The 16045-nt window shown below is 52.5% G+C and overlaps 2 protein-coding genes across 3 annotated transcripts in view; one reads left to right on the top strand and one right to left on the bottom strand.

Moving 5' to 3' along the window:
• The window catches only part of LOC311351031 (uncharacterized protein), a gene marked incomplete at its 5' end in the record, with an annotated part of 17393 nt that extends 1748 nt beyond the window's left edge, over positions 1 to 15645 (top strand). The window contains 18 exons of the mRNA XM_084471112.1: positions 186 to 209; positions 301 to 405; positions 2183 to 2297; positions 3581 to 3721; positions 3755 to 3897; positions 4428 to 4662; positions 5073 to 5219; positions 6049 to 6183; positions 6415 to 6510; positions 7829 to 7924; positions 8845 to 8940; positions 9755 to 9850; positions 10431 to 10526; positions 11763 to 11858; positions 13226 to 13321; positions 13920 to 14015; positions 14601 to 14698; positions 15221 to 15645. Of these exons, the coding sequence (XP_084327238.1) occupies positions 186 to 209; positions 301 to 405; positions 2183 to 2297; positions 3581 to 3721; positions 3755 to 3897; positions 4428 to 4662; positions 5073 to 5219; positions 6049 to 6183; positions 6415 to 6510; positions 7829 to 7924; positions 8845 to 8940; positions 9755 to 9850; positions 10431 to 10526; positions 11763 to 11858; positions 13226 to 13321; positions 13920 to 14015; positions 14601 to 14698; positions 15221 to 15235 (1926 nt within the window). The 3' untranslated portion in view covers positions 15236 to 15645. The remainder of the gene's footprint in view (positions 1 to 185; positions 210 to 300; positions 406 to 2182; positions 2298 to 3580; positions 3722 to 3754; positions 3898 to 4427; positions 4663 to 5072; positions 5220 to 6048; positions 6184 to 6414; positions 6511 to 7828; positions 7925 to 8844; positions 8941 to 9754; positions 9851 to 10430; positions 10527 to 11762; positions 11859 to 13225; positions 13322 to 13919; positions 14016 to 14600; positions 14699 to 15220) is intronic.
• LOC311351107 (uncharacterized protein) overlaps positions 1 to 16045 on the bottom strand; it is a 223410-nt gene that overhangs the window by 10507 nt on the left and 196858 nt on the right. The window lies entirely within an intron of this gene.

Raw genomic sequence — 16045 nt, 5'->3', positions numbered from 1 at the left:
TGTCCCAGCAGGTTAAGGTGAAGGTTAAGGTTAAGGTGAAGGTTAAGGTTAAGGTCTGTGTCCCAGCAGGTTAAGGTGAAGGTTAAGGTTAAGGTGAAGGTTACGGTTAAGGTCTGTGTCCCAGCAGGTTAAGGTTAAGGTTGAGGTTAAGGTGAAGGTTAAGGTTAAGGTCTGTGTCCCAGCAGGTTAAGGTGAAGGTTAAGGTTAAGGTGAAGGTTAAGGTTAAGGTCTGTGTCCAGCAGGTTAAGGTTAAGGTTGAGGTTAAGGTGAAGGTTAAGGTTAAGGTCTGTGTCCCAGCAGGTGTCCAACGACGGCCACAGCTTCAGCAACGCCAAGGTGCTGACGCTGTACGACGGAGCGTGCCAGAGCTGCGGCCCCAGCCCCGAGGGGCTCTGTGCTCTGAGGGTACGTACCCGGTCTGTACCGCTCGTCGTCTGGCCCTCTGTCGCTTCCTCTCGCCCTGCGTCCCCCTCCCCCCCTCCCTCGCTCCCCTCTGTGTGTGTGTGTGGACCATAGAAGGTGTTTATGCTGTGTATGCAGTTACTGTACGTATAGGGTTCACTATCTCTCATCGTCTGTCCGTCTATCGCTTCCTGCTTTCTTTCTCTTTCTACGATACGACACGACTTTATTTGTCAGTTTGCACTGAAATTCTTTTTGCATCCCTGGGCAAACTCATTTAGGAAAAAAAAGGAGGACATACAGTATACATACATGTAGGCATATAGCATAAATAGACAGACATGTGGGCATACAGTACATGTAAAACATAGACGCATCAACAGACAAATATAGAGCATCAAGAGACAAGCATAGAGCATGAACAGACAAACATAGAGCATCAACAGACCAGCAGAGCATCAACAGACAAGCATGAAACTTATAGCCACAAATGACAATATCAAGCATGACAGAGGACATATACATACATCACTTGGAGACACTATATACATGAATAAAGACATATTGCACCAGATCTTAATGTTGCTGGTTTAACAAAAGGATTGATTGATGTATAAAAGAGTGTCTAAGTTTGTTGCGGTTCTTTCTCTCCTCCGTTCATCAACTGGCTCCAGCTTCCTCCCTCCCCCTCCCTCACTCCACTCTTGTGCGTGGACCATAGAAGATATTTATAGCGCTATGCAGTTTGTTTTATGTATACATTCAGGCGTGATGGTCGTTCTGTAGACCACCATCTCCTGCTCTGACCTGGGGGATCTTTAAGCACGGGGCCTGTCTTCTGTTGGTTCAACTTATGAGTTCTGGTGGTTCAACTTATGAGTTAATAAACATTGCATTTCTCTCATAAAAACATTCACACTCTATTGAACAAAAATATTTTTCGACAACAGATGATGAACGTCAACAGCCTTATTTCCAGAAGACTGGTAAACTCGCGGGGCATTTGAAGGCATCGCTGTGAATGTCTTGGCGTGCGGCGTCTGTTCAGCGTGGCGCCTGAGGCGTGATACAACAAGGCTGTGTTGGAGTCACTGGGACCTCCATGGACGTCTTCAACACTTTATGGTTCTGTTATGAACCGGGGCTGAGAAGTGTTGGTGCCTCAGAGCAGACACTTCTAAAACAGCTCGGTGCTCACGGCGGAGAGAGGGGTGTGATTCTAATGCTGATGTTTTTCCACTCACTAACACCCTTTAACGCAGAGAAAAGTTTCCAGCGTCCCCCCCCCCCCCACAAAAAGCGAATGTGTTGTTAGCGTTGTAGAGGTGTTGGTTTGCTAAAACAGAAGGTTGTATATGTGGGCTGTCTAACCTGTGTGTGTGTGTTTGTGTTTTTCTCCGGTAAATGTGATGCGAGTTTGATCGACAAACCTCAATGACCTCTACTGTGGCTCCCATGACATCATGAGTCATTTACATTTAGCAGACTTACAACGGTTAAAGCGACTTACAACGGTTCATTCACACGTTCACACACACCGACGGCGGAGTCGCCCACGCAGGGCGACAGCCAGCGGGGTCAGGAGCGGTCAGGGTGAGGGCGTCTCGCTCAGGGGACACCTCCACACTCACAGCTAGGAGGAGCCGGGGGATCTAACCATCAACCTTTGGCTTACAAGGCAACGCGCTCTACCTCCTGAACGAGTGTCCCCTGAGAATCGTTGTTGTTGTTGTGAAGAAAAAAAAGGGGGGACACTGAAGTGAACGTCTGTCTGTTCCAGGAGAAGACGTGCCACATTGAGGGCGCGTGCTACGGTGAAGGAGACGTCCACCCCAGCAGCCGCTGTCTGACCTGTCAACCAGACGCCTCCACGCACACCTGGTCCACCGCAGGAGGTACAACGGCCCTCAGGACCTCATTCAGAACGTCACGCCGGCTCCCATTACTTTAAACCAAACTTTACAAACACGTCAGGAGCTAAAACGTCGGCCGTCTCGCAACTAGAAAGTTGCTGGTGTGATTCTCGCCTCTCCTTTTTTTTTTATGCCCTTGAGCATCTAAGGCATCTAAGCCACCCCCCTGAGATGCTTGCTGTGTCCTTGGACGTTGTGAAAATACGTTTATACGTTGAAACACATAGCGTAAGGCTTGACCCCCCCCAGCTGTGTTTACCCGCCGTAGAGGTGAGTCCACGGAGACCGTACGGGAGTCAGAGTGGGTCTGGGGTTGAGTTACGAGGCCCCCCCCCCCCCAGGTCCCCCCCAGGTCCAGATGCTGTCCCTCAGCTGGGGGGTAGGTCAGGGGTGTGGGGGTGTGGAGGTGTGGGGGTCGGAGGTGTGGGGGTCGGGGGTGTGGGGGTGTGGGGGTGTGGAGGTGTGGGGGTCGGGGGTGTGGGGGTGTGGAGGCAGCAGATGGAACCAGACTAGGAGCAGGTCTGGGGGGAGAGCAGCTCCACTCTCCCCCTCACCCCTCCACTCTCCCCCCTCACCCCTCCACTCTCCCCCCTCACCCCTCCACTCTCCCCCCTCCCCCCTCCACTCTCCCCCCTTCACTCTCCCCCTCCACCCCTCCACTCTCCCCCCTCCCCCCTTCACTCTCCCCCTCCACCCCTCCACTCTCCCCCTCCACTCTCCCCCTCCCCCCTCCACTCTCCCACTCACTCCTCCACTCTCCCCCCTCACCCCTCCACTCTCCCCCCTCACCCCTCCACCCCTCCACTCTCCCCCTCCCCCCCCCCCCTCCCTCCTCCCCTCTCCCCCTCCCCCCTTCACTCTCCCCCTCCACCCCTCCACTCTCCCCCCTCCCCCCTCCACTCTCCCCCCTCCACTCTCCCCCTCCCCCCTCCACTCTCCCCCCTCCCCCTCCACCCCTCCCCTCTCCCCCCCCCCCCTCCTCCCTCCTCCCCTCTCCCCCTCCACTCTCCCCCTCCCCCCTCACCCCTCCCCTCTCCCCCCCCCCCCCTCCTCCCTCCTCCCCTCTCCCCCTCCACTCTCCCCCCTCCCCCTCCACCTCTCCACTCTCCCCCTCCCCCCTCCACTCTCCCCCTCCCCCCCCCCTCCTCCCCTCTCCCCCCCCCCTCCCTCCTCCCCTCTCCCCCCCCCCCTCCTCCCCTCTCCCCCCCCCCCCTCCACTCTCCTCCCCCCCCCCCCCTCCCTCCCTCCTCCCTCCCTCCCTCCAGACAACCAGCCCCCTGTGGTCCAGCCCTCCAGGCTGCAGGCCTTCCAGGGGGAGCTCCTCCGGTACCAGCTGCGGGCCAGCGACCCCGAGGGCTCCCCCGTGGTCTTCACGCTGGCCTCGGGCCCCGAGGAGGAGGAGGAGGGCGGGGGGGGTGGGGGGGGCGGGGGGGTGGGCGCCGCCTCTCTCTCCCCCTCCGGTCTGCTCTCCTGGGCGGCCCGCGCAGCCGGAGCGGAGGACCACGCCGGCACGCCGGCGGCACGGAGCTTCCGGGTGTCGGTGACGGACGAGTGCGGCGCTGAGACGCAGGTGGACGTCCAGGTACGGGGGGGGGCGGGGGGGGGGGGGGGGGGGGTGGAGGAGCACGGGGGGGGGGGTCCTCGTCCTCACCAACAGAACCACAGGGCTGAGCTTTAACCGGTATCACACTAGTTAGATTGTTGTTGTAGTTCGTGATCAACAAGCTGTGCTTACGAGTGACTCCTGAGTTTAAAGGGTTGGTCTGATTGTTTTACCGCCTGGTGTGAGTGTGATCAGCCGCTACAAGCTGTGTTTTAGTGACATCACAAGTGGGCGTGTCCACCTAGGGACAGACCAGGAATAGAGAACAGCTTTGTCATGGCTCGTCACACCTCAACACCCGGCGGCATGACATCACCCCTTCTGAAAAAGAGCAGAATAACTCCAAGAGAGCATAAATAAATAAACAACAACAACGGCACAACGATCCTCACGCTCTAAGACGAAGTAATGACCACGCTCCGACAGCAGGGGGCGCATCCCCGTCCCCCGTCTCTGAGCGGACGGTTGAACCCCAAGAGGGAACGCTGAATCCTCCTTACGGCCGCCAGGTGTTCGTGACGCCCTGCGACTGCGGGAACGGCGGCTCCTGTGTCTCCAAGACGGCAGCGGCGCCGGCGGCGGCGGCGGTGGGCAGCGGGGCGTACGCGTGCGCCTGTCCGGACGGCTTCGCGGGGGACCGCTGTGAGGTGGACGTGGACGACTGTAAGCCCAACCCCTGCCGGCTGGGCCGCTGCATCGACCGACGCAACGGCTTCTCCTGCGTCTGCCCGCCGGGCATGACCGGTACGTACGCTCAGGAGGCAGGGCGGGGTCGGCCGGTCACCGGGAGGTCGCTGGTTCGATCCCCCCGGCTCCTCCTCCTCCTCCTCCTCCTAGCTGTGAGTGTGGAGGTGTCCCCTGAGCGAGACGCCCTCTAACCCTGACTGCTCCCTGACCCGCTGGCCGTCGCCCTGCGTGGCTGACTCCGCCGTCGGTGTGTGACTGTGTGAATGTGTGCATGAATGGGTGAATGTCAGTCAACACTGTAGAGCGCTTTGGATAAAAGCGCTTTATATAAATGAGGACCGTTTACCGTTTACGTCACCAGCGCTAGAATGAAGAGAATCCATTTTGAACAGAGACTGTTGTCGTCGTGATGGCGACGGTTGTCATGACGTCTGGGTTTGTGTGTTTGTGTCTTCCCATGTTGCCAGGCAACACCTGCAGGGAGGACGTGGACGAGTGTGCGTCCGCCGCCTCTCCGCCGTGCTTCCCGGGGGTGAGCTGCCAAAACACGCCCGGGTCGTTCGGCTGCGGGGCGTGTCCGCGCGGTTACCGTGGCGACGGCAGGAGCTGTGCACGTGAGTCCCCCCCCCCCCCCCCCCACCCGCGATCTTGCGCTCTGATAACGTAGAGGTCGGTAGTTAGAGGTCGGGCTAACTTCCGATTCCGAGTGAATGTTATTTGTAACAGGTATTGATTTTCACTTTGGGGCGGTGATAACAACTAACTCTAAGATTACAGAATAGTACTACAGAGGAGCTCTCTATCACATGTGCATTCAGGGCGTTTAGCGGACGTTTAAAGAGGAACAACAATGTACCACTGATGGTACAGTAAGTGCCGAGCGCTAACCATCGCTTTAACCACAACGAGGTTGCAGCTGCCCAGAGGAACTTAGAACCATCAGCATTTAGGATGGACAGCCGAGAGACGCGTCTCACTGCAGTCTGTCACATCATTGGTTCAGCTGAACCCCCCCCCTAGTCTAGAGGATAGAGGGGTAACATAAAGACAACTCACACAGTCTCAAGAGTCTTGCTTTCATGGTCAACAAAAAGTTTTTTTTGTTACAAAAGAACGTCAAGTCCAAAAGGAGCTCTACATCAGGGGGAGCCTGGGACCAAAATAATAAACACAACAGACTTACCTTCAAACTAAAATAGTCGTTCTAATTAGAGTGAAAAACTAAGGGTAAGCCTAGCTCCCTAACTAAACAAAAACAGGAGAAAACAGGGCACCATTTTGACCGTTGACCGTGGATCTGGGTTGCTTTGGATACAAACCGTCGCGAAATGATTGAGCGGTTTTCTGTCCAATGCCCGTTCAAATAAAGAGGAAGAAAGATGGACGAACACAGGTCAACGTAACTCATGTTACGTGTTCCCTGACGGCCCGTGTGTCTCACAGTGCAGGGCAGCACCCCTGGAAGAGCTGATGGGAGCTTCAACGTGTCCGGTCCCTCCATCCTCAGGAACACAGCCGTCGCCCCTGGCAACCCCCTCATCGCCAGGGATGCGGTCCCCTCCTCCAAGAGTCTGCCCGGTGGGAGGGGGGATTTCTAACGATCAATGCGTGGAACGGATATAAGTTATACTCATGGGTCTGGATGTATGAACGTGGTCGACCACTGTGGACGCAGCGAGAAGACGTGTGATTGTGTGTTGAGGAACGTCACTAATCGACTAAGCAACGTGTGTCCCGTGTTGCCATGGTGAGCAGGAAAAAGATGACCTTGGCTGTCTTGTGTGTGTTTGTCTTGTGTTGTGTTTCCAGCCGTGTGCACGCGTCCGTGTGGGGCCAACATGGAGTGTTCCGCCCCCAACACCTGCAGCTGTAAGGCGGGGTACACCGGCTACCAGTGTCGTATCGGTGAGGAGTGACCTCTGGCCCAGCGCCGCTCCGCCTGGGGCAACATGTTGTCACCGGCACTTCTGAGCTGCAAACCAGTTACAGACAGACAGCGCTACACCCGGAATGTGAAGCGTGTTCAGGGCGGTTGACTCACACTGTACACGTCCGTCGACGGATGGGGGCTTTTTGACGTATATCCGTGTGTTGTCCCGGGTTGTGTTACAAAGGCGATTTCATTGGACAGCGCACTTATATTGCGTATATTCGCATAACGCGATCTGATTGGGTGACGGATCCAGTCTCTGCCTGAAAAGTTAAACTTTTCTCAACTTTTGGACGCAAGAGACGGAGCCGATAAGATGGAGCCGACCCACAATGCATTTCGGGAGCGTCCCACGCCAAGTCAATGAGATCCGTCGTCGACGGACGTGTACAGTGTGCAAGGGGCGTTAAACGCACATTTTACACGTAGGATTCCCTTTTCCAACCCCTACCTGCTCACCAACGACCCTGTGTCTCGGTCATTGCTTTCTCTTACGCCTCGTACACACTGTACATGTCCGTCGACGGATCTCATTGACTTTACATGGGGACGCTCCTGAAATGCATTGTGGGTCCCGTCCGTCAAATCGGTCTCCGTCTCTTGCGTCCAAAAGTTGAGAAAAGTTTAACTTTTCAGGCAGTGACGGATCCGTCACCCAATCAGATCGCGTTATACGCACGTTTATACGCAGATCGTGTTTTACCCCATGCGTCGGACACGCCCACTCTCTTCCGTCGACGGACGTGTACAGCGGGTACGAGGCGTTAGGCTCAGGGGGCTGTCATACATACATGGCTGGTTACGCCCTCGGCGACTCCTACCTGTGATTCAGGACTATAATAATAATAATAATAATAATACATTTTATTTAGAAGGCGCCTTTCTTGGCACTCAAGGACACCGTACAAGAGTACACAAAAGCAATAAAATATACAACAAAAAGGAACACTTATAGAGTTGGTTGGACAGAGCAGTTGGCGTCAGGTGGAATAAGCAGTTTGAAACAGATGCGTTCTGACTTGTGACTTGAACTTGGTTGAATGAATCAATGTTCCCGAGTCGGGGTGGCGGTGAACTCCACAGACGAGGAGGAGCAGAGCGGCTGAATGCTCTGCTCCCCGTGGTGGTGAGACGCTCGCTACGTTACTATGCGAATAAAAGTGATTAGAATCGATGCTGAACAACGCGATGTGCTGCCCTGCCGGCTGCGTGATGCTGACGCTGTGTCTCCTGTGTGTGTCCCGCGGTGGCCCCGCCCCGCCCCGCCCCGCCCTCTCTCTCTCTCTCTCTCAGCCGTGTGCCGGCCGGACTGTCAGAACCAGGGCAGGTGTGTGAGGCCCAACCTGTGCCGGTGTCCCGAGGGCCACAGCGGCGCCGCCTGTCAGCACGGTACGCTGCGACCGGGGGCTCCACTGCTGCTGCTTCAATATGTGCACAAATGTTCCCGTAGCCAGTGTGGGAATTATACTATAACCACGGTCCCCGGGGGGGGGGGGGGGGTCGCGGGCAGGATTGTTGACCGGGGGGGCGTTACGCACGTTCGGGGGGGGGGGGTTCGTTATGCGCGTTCATCCCCATCAACATTGTTGATGGGGGGGGGTGCGGACGGGATTGTTGACGGGGGGGGGGGATATCAATATGATATCAATATTTTTGAGCTCCCCCAAAATTTCACAAACCATGTTTCCAGGGGAGCTCAAATCACCACTAGGGGAGCTATAGCTCCCTCTGCTCCCCCTTAATTCGCACACTGCCCATAGCATTTTTTTTTTCCTTCCCGATACCGATTCCTGAACTCGAGTATCGGCCGATACCGATCATACACCGATACGGCGTCTGGCGTCGTAGCTACTGACAGCACTGGTTCTTAATCGAGGGTTCTCTTACGATGACAGCCGTGTACAGTCGGTTACATTACACTTACTGTCGACAGTCGACATCTATTGTCTTTTTATCGGTAATTCTAATCATACATTCGTATTCTTGTAGATAAGCGTCCATGTTTCTCAGACTTGTCGCTGGAACGCCCGTCGGTCGGAGATGACGCGTCTCCCGCTCCGACTTTCCACCTCCGTTGCCCATTAACGTTTTTTTTTCTTTACCCGTGCAGTAAACGAGCTATGAGTCATTCGATGCGTGTCGGATCGGCGCGTAGACTTTCGTCCTCTGTGATTATTTTTTGCTACTACTTCAGACATCATTCAGATCTAGAGGAGTCGTTCGACGCCGCTTCGTGTCGTGTGCACCGTGCTGTAAGTTGTGTGAAGTTGTGTGTTCTACCAACCAGAGTTTTTCCTTGACCCTGACAGCCGTCTGTGAGCCGGCCTGCCAGCACGGGGGCACCTGTCTGTCCAGGAACCTGTGCACCTGCCCCTACGGGTACCTGGGGCCGCGCTGTGAGACAAGTGAGGGGATCCTGCCTCCGCCCCACAGGGGGTGACGTTAGGACTGGACCTCTGGGCGGCCAGATACTCAGATTAGCAAAGGGCCAGATGTTGACCACTCACAGTAAATCCTCCTTTCTTTCTCGTTATCGAAGGCAAGGCAAGGCAACTTTATTTATAACGCACTTTTCATACACAAGGGAGACTCAAAGTGCTTCACATATAAACAGTCATACAATAAAAGAAAATGATAGATAAGTAAAAAGTAAAATAGATAGAAAATAAAGGCAAAGTTTAAAAAAAAAACATTTTAGAAAGGCAGAGTTAAAAAAATGCATTTTAGAAAGTGAGAAAATAAAGGCAAAGTTACTAATAAAATAAAAAATAGAAGCATTGTAGATTTAAGATTTAGCAGAAAGCTAAAGCAAACATAGAGCAACCGAAGAGCAACGGAACACTACAACTAAGGGTAGCTCGGTACCGACACCACCCGGCTGTTATTACCGAATATGTGTAGACTCCCTCTCTGATTGGTCCAAATTTGTGTCAGATGACGTCTGCACCAATTAAAGACAATTAAAGCCAAAAAGAAAAGCAATCAAATCCACGGTGCAGTCCCTGTGATTATACTCGAGTGTTGCTCTATGAAATGATCGGCTCTAATGAAGCGGAGGGCGTGATAGTCGGTGACATCCATCCTAACCCCAGCTGTGTGTGTGTGTGTGTGTGTGTGTGTGTGTGTGTGTGTGTGTGTGTGTGTGTGTGTGTGTGTGTGTGTGTGTGTGTGTGTGTGTGTGTGTGTGTGTGTGTGTTGATCCTGCCTCTTCTCCGTCAGTGGTGTGTAACAGGCACTGTGAGAATGGCGGTCGGTGTGTCTCCCCTGACGTGTGCCAGTGCAGAGCGGGCTGGTCGGGACCCACCTGTAGCTCAGGTAACCAGCAGACACACGGTCACCTTCTCCCTGCGTCTCTCCTCACTCACCTTTAAATCCACATGTGTCTGTATACGCACAGGCCTGAATAGAGACTGAATAGACGTTACCAGAGCCGTATAAAGATAAACAAAATTCCATCGGTCACGTGGTTTTTATATAAGCCTCAAATAGTTCCCGGAAGCGTGAGTGACAAAGTGACAGTTGCTGTGCCCTACGTTAGCTTTTTTAACTGCCTAGTAGCCTTCAAGCCTTGACAAGATCAAACATCTGTCACACCGCGAAATCCGCCCTGCATGTTGTTGCGCGCTGTATCCGAGAGTTCGATCCCAACTTACGGGAACTATTTATAGGCTACATGAGACGACGCCGTTGTTGGAAAAAAAAAAAAAATGCAACATTGGAGTGAATGGAGTTGAGTCGCAACTCTTTCTTTATACGGCTCTGGGCGTCACGTTCAAATGGTTCTTTGCAAAGCATCACGGGGGGGAATTCAGAGTTGAATGCCAATGTTAACTAGCACGGCCGACCTGAACTAGTTGATCCTGTGACTCGATGGTTTGATGACGTCTGTCCCCAGCGGCGTGTGACCCGGTGTGTCTGAACGGGGGGGCCTGCCTCAGACCCGGGGTCTGCGCCTGCCCCGGAGGGTTCTACGGGTCCCAGTGTCAGATCGGTGAGGAACCGCAGGAGCACACGCACGCACACAGGCACACGCGCACGCACGCAGGCACGCACGCACGCACAAACGCACGCACGCACACAGGCACACACACACACAGGCACACGCACACACAGGCGCACGCACAAACACGCACGCACAAACACGCACGCACAAACACGCACGCACACACAGGCGCACGCACGCACACACACACACACACAGGCACCCTGTCATCAACCAGTTCAGCACAGCTGCTTTCCCGTGTCCTTGTGAACGAGCTACGAGGTGTTCTTGCTGGACGGGCGCCGTGGGGACCTGTGAGTCCACGGCCCTTAAGAACAACAACAGGTGCCTTCAGGAACCGGACGGACCGCAGAGACACACGGCCTCACCAGGCCAATCCTAGACACGGCATTCTAGACGTGTTCCTGACGTGTTCCTGACGTGTTCTTGATTTGTTCTTGATGTGTATTTTTGACGTGTTCTTGATGTATTTTTGGCGTGTTCTTGGCGTGTTCTTGGCGTGTGTTCTTGGCGTGTTCTTGACGTGTGTTCTTGACGTGTGTTCTTGACGTGTGTTCTTGACGTGTGTTCTTGGCGTGTTCTTGGCGTGTTCTTGACGTGTGTTCTTGGCGTGTTCTTGACGCGTGTTCTTGGCGTGTTCTTGACGTGTGTTCTTGGCGTGTTCTTGACGCGTGTTCTTGGCGTGTTCTTGGCGTGTGTTCTTGACGTGTGTTCTTGACGTGTGTTCTTGACGTGTGTTCTTGACGTGTGTTCTTGGCGTGTTCTTGACGTGTGTTCTTGACGCGTGTTCTTGACGTGTGTTCTTGACGTGTGTTCTTGACGTGTGTTCTTGACGTGTGTTCTTGGCGTGTTCTTGACGCGTGTTCTTGGCGTGTTCTTGGCGTGTTCTTGGCGTGTTCTTGACGTGTGTTCTTGACGTGTGTTCTTGACGTGTGTTCTTGGCGTGTTCTTGACGTGTGTTCTTGGCGTGTTCTTGGCGTGTGTTCTTGACGTGTGTTCTTGGCGTGTTCTTGACGTGTGTTCTTGACGTGTGTTCTTGACGTGTGTTCTTGGCGCGTGTTCTTGGCGCGTGTTCTTGGCGTGTTCTTGGCGTGTTCTTGGCGTGTTCTTGGCGTGTTCTTGACGTGTGTTCTTGGCGTGTTCTTGACGTGTGTTCTTGACGTGTGTTCTTGACGTGTGTTCTTGACGTGTGTATTTTTGACGTGTGTTCTTGGCGTGTTCCAGCCGTGTGCAGCCCCCCGTGTAAGAACGGAGGCCAGTGCGTGAGGAACGGCGTGTGCTCCTGTCCCGACGGCTACACCGGGAAGAGGTGTCAGAGGAGTGAGTACAGGACGGCCGGTCCCCGCGGCAACCGTCGTCATGACGCCCCTCCCCCCAGGTCTCCTCTCAGCCTCACACAGGTGTTGGTGGTCACTGCTGATGACCACGGCTCATGCAGACGTTACGACATGTAAAATATATTATATATATATATCTATCTTGAGGTTGCCTGCTGCTCACTACCGATAGAGAGTTAGAAAGCAGCAGGAAGAAGACGAGATATCGCAGGCAAGCAAAGGCTTCTTTATGCTGCTTACTACAAATGATAAGAGTAATGCAAAGTTAAGATCAAAGTTATGAGAGTTATGCAAAGTTAAGGTCAAAGTTATGAGCATTATACAAAGTTAAGAACAAAGTTATGAGAGTTATACAAAGTGAAGAACAAAGTTATGAGAGTTATACAAAGTTAAGGTCAAAGTTATGAGAGTAATGCAAAGTTAAGATCAAAGTTATGCGTTATACAAAGTTAAGGTCAAAGTTATGAGAGTAATGCAAAGTTAAGGTCAAAGTTATGAGCGTTATACAAAGTTAAGATCAAAGTTATGAGAGTTATACAGTTAAGAACAAAGTTATGAGAGTTATACAAAGTTAAGATCAAAGTTATGAGAGTTATACAGTTAAGAACAAAGTTATGAGAGTTATACAAAGTTAAGATCAAAGTTATGAGAGTTATACAAAGTTAAGATCAAAGTTATGAGAGTTATACAAAGTTAAGAACAAGCAGTAGGAAGAAGACGAGATATCTCAGACAAGCAAAGGCTTCTTTATGCTGCTTACTACAAATTATAAGAGTAATACAAAGTTAAGGTCAAAGTTATGAGAGTTATACAAAGTTAAGGTCAAAGTTATGACAGTTATACAAAGTTAAGGTCAAAGTTATGACAGTTATACAAAGTTAAGGTCAAAGTTATGACAGTTATACAAAGTTAAGGTCAAAGTTATGAGCGTTGTACAAAGTTAAGATCAAAGTTATACAAAGTTAAGATCAAAGTTATGAGAGTAATGCAAAGTTAAGTTCAAAGTTATGAGAGTTATACAAAGTTGAGATCAAAGTTATGAGAGTTATACAAAGTTAAGAACAAAGTTATGAGAGTTATACAAAGTCAAGGTAAAAGTTATGAGAGTTATACAAAGTTAAGAACAAAGTTATGAGAGTTATACAAAGTGAAGTGCATAGTTAAGTTCAAACGACAAACACACAACAAGATGTAATTGACCAAAAACCAGAGCCTGAGGATTGTGCGCGTGTTGTGTCGGCTATGCGGTCGTATATCTGTGGTCTATTGTAGCCACAACAGCTGCCCTCAGGCCCTCGTGTGTGTGTGTGTGTGTGTGTGTGTGTGTGTGTGTGTGTGTGTGTCCCCCAGGCGTGTGTGAGCCCGGCTGTGTGAACAAGGGGAAGTGTGTCGGGGCCAACACGTGTTCCTGTCCGTCGGGCTGGAGGGGCGACCGCTGTCACATGCGTGAGTTCAGCCGCGCCGCGGGGGGGCTGTGGACTGGAGTCAGCGGAGGTTCATCCAGAGACTGTGAACGGGTCAACAGCTCTGGACCTCGGAAACACTCAAAACACACTTCATTTAGTGCCACTGAAGTAGTGACCGCATCACACAACATGTCTTTACATATCGTACGTACAGGGGTTATGAGTCAGGTTTACGTGGACGGCTACTCCTCCAGTGAGGTGTTGGGATTGTTTCTTGAGAACTTGACAACTTATTGCTTGACTCGTTAACTCTGGGGGGGGGGGGGGGGGGTCGTTGCTGATTGGGTCATCTATTTATTGAGTATTAATGTACCCTTAGCACCAATCAGGGGGCTGGAGAAATGTGTTTACCTGTGTGTGTGTGTGTGTGTGTGTGTGTGTGTGTGTGTGTGTGTGTGTGTGTGTGTGTGTGTGTGTGTGTGTGTGTGTGTGTGTGTGTGTAAATGCGTGCGTGCATTCGTGCGTGTGTGTGTGTGTGTGTAAATGTGTGTGTGTGTACGTGCGTGCGTTGCATTCGTGCGTGTGTGCATTCGTGCGTGCGTGTGTGTGTGTGTACGTGCGTGTGTGTGTGTGTGTAGCCCAGTGTCTGCTGCAGTGCAGGAACGGCGGTGTGTGTGTGGGGGCCGACACCTGCCAGTGCCCTGACGGGTGGGAGGGCGTCCAGTGTCAGACCGGTGAGTCCGTTCACCCTCACCGCCCACCATCCATTCACCCTCACCGCCCACCATCCATTCACCCTCACCGCCCACCATCCATTCATGTGTTACTTCCTGTGCTGCGTGAGCCAATCAACATTGAACACAGAGCTTCACTGTTTTCTGCAAGTCTTCCCCCGAGACCCAAACGGACCAACTGTAACCTGAACGTTCAATAACTGGAATCGTTCTGGACGTTGATTTCAGATAACAAAACTGTAAAATGTGCACGGTCTACACAAGGGGGGGTCGACATTGAAAACAACAACTATTTTAAGAGATATGTCAGGGCAGAGAATGACTCAGAACGAATTACCAATGACGCCTGGTCATGGAGGCATGGTTAGAAGATGTTTCACAGATGTTTCAGTCTTAAGCTCTTCATGTTAACGGTCCTCTATCTTCACCTCTTTGCAAACTAGTCGACACACAACCTACGGTGTTGTGTGTGTGTTTGTGTGTGGACAGTATGCCATGTCCTATGTTTGTGTTTTTTCTGTCCGTGTGTGTGTGTCCCCGTGTGTCTGGTCCATTTGGTCGCGTGGCGGGGGGGGGCGGGGGCAGCCATCTGTAAGCCGCGGTGTCTCAACGGGGGGCGGTGTGTGCTCCCGGACTTCTGCCACTGCCGGAGAGGATACAAGGGGGTCAGCTGTGGGGTCAAGGTCAGTAGGGGTCAAAGGTCACTTCACACTTCTGTCTAGTCTATTCCCAGGGCACCAAAATAGTGAAAACATGGCACCGCTTTGAGACAGAATCCAGAAGCCATTTTAGTCTTTCCTTCTTTATCCCAAGCGAGTGCGTTCAGATACGTCATTGGGTATTTAGGAGCAGGTGTGGATCAGGGCGTGTTCCAGAAGGATCTCTACAGGTAGACTAGAGACATTTGGGATCAAACCCAGAACTTATTGAGCTCGCAGTCGAACATATTGACCTGCGTCGCAGACGAAAGCAACCAACAACCACACGTAGTGTCACTGCATGGCTGTGACACATTGTTGACCAATGGGATAGGGCCAAACATGAACAGGGAAGATAGAACTTATTGCTGTTCTGTCCTCAAATCCCTCGTTGCCGAGTAACACGAGTCAATGGACGGCCACGTGTTGCTGAGGCTGGATCTGACACGCCTAGGGCCAGCTGGCGAGGACAGCTAATCAAACGTACTTTCTTCTTCTACATTGCAGGCAGCGAATGCATAACGGCAGCGAACCGGCCCCGCGCTGCACAGAGCAAGAGGAGCAGGAGGGATCCTTTAGTGTGTGTGTGTGTGTGTGTGTGCGCGTGTGCGTGCATGTGATTCTGCGAGTGTGTGTGTGTGTGACTGTGGTTGTGCCTGTGTGTGTGTGTGTGGCTGTGTGCACGCCTTAAAACAAAAGGGACCGATGTATTGCACTTGTCTGGTCCCTGTTGGTCTGTACTACCTCATCGCCGCCGGTTACCGCCGAGCGCGGGAACCCGTTCCACTCGAACCGCAGCCCGAGTGCTGAGTCGGCGGATTCACACCGCGCCATTATCCGAGTGTGTGTGAAACCAAAACAAGGACTTGTTTTTTACGTGGATAGTGATTTGTATGGTGGGTTCTTCTTGTCTCAGCATGTGTTTTCCTTGAGTTTAGCCTCAGTGAACTCTCCATAAATCAGGTGTCCGGTGGCTGGGGCTTGATGAGAAGCCCAGATTGAGGGTCTGCTGCCTTGCTTAGCACCAGCAGGACGTACATCAGCGTTTTATCAGAGGGGCCTGCTTCTCTTAACACAAACAGTTACAGTTAGAGTGGTTCGCTGAGGGCCTGGAGTCTTCAACCAGGGTAGGACTAGTTATCAGAGTGGTTAGCTGAGGGCCTGGAGTCTTCAACCAGGGGAGGACTAGTTATCAGAGTGGTTAGCTGAGGTCCAGTCCTCACCAGGGTAGGACTAGTTATCAGAGTGGTTAGCTGAGGTCCAGTCTTCACCAGGGTAGGACTAGTTATCAGAGTGGTTAGCTGAGGTCCAGTCTTCACCAGGGTAGGACTA

Source organism: Micromesistius poutassou (genome assembly GCF_964030765.1).
Source record: "Micromesistius poutassou genome assembly, chromosome: 8".
Taxonomy (NCBI): Eukaryota; Metazoa; Chordata; class Actinopteri; order Gadiformes; family Gadidae; genus Micromesistius; species Micromesistius poutassou.
Note: the sequence above shows the minus strand (reverse complement) of the source record. Positions and strands in the feature narration are given on the sequence as shown.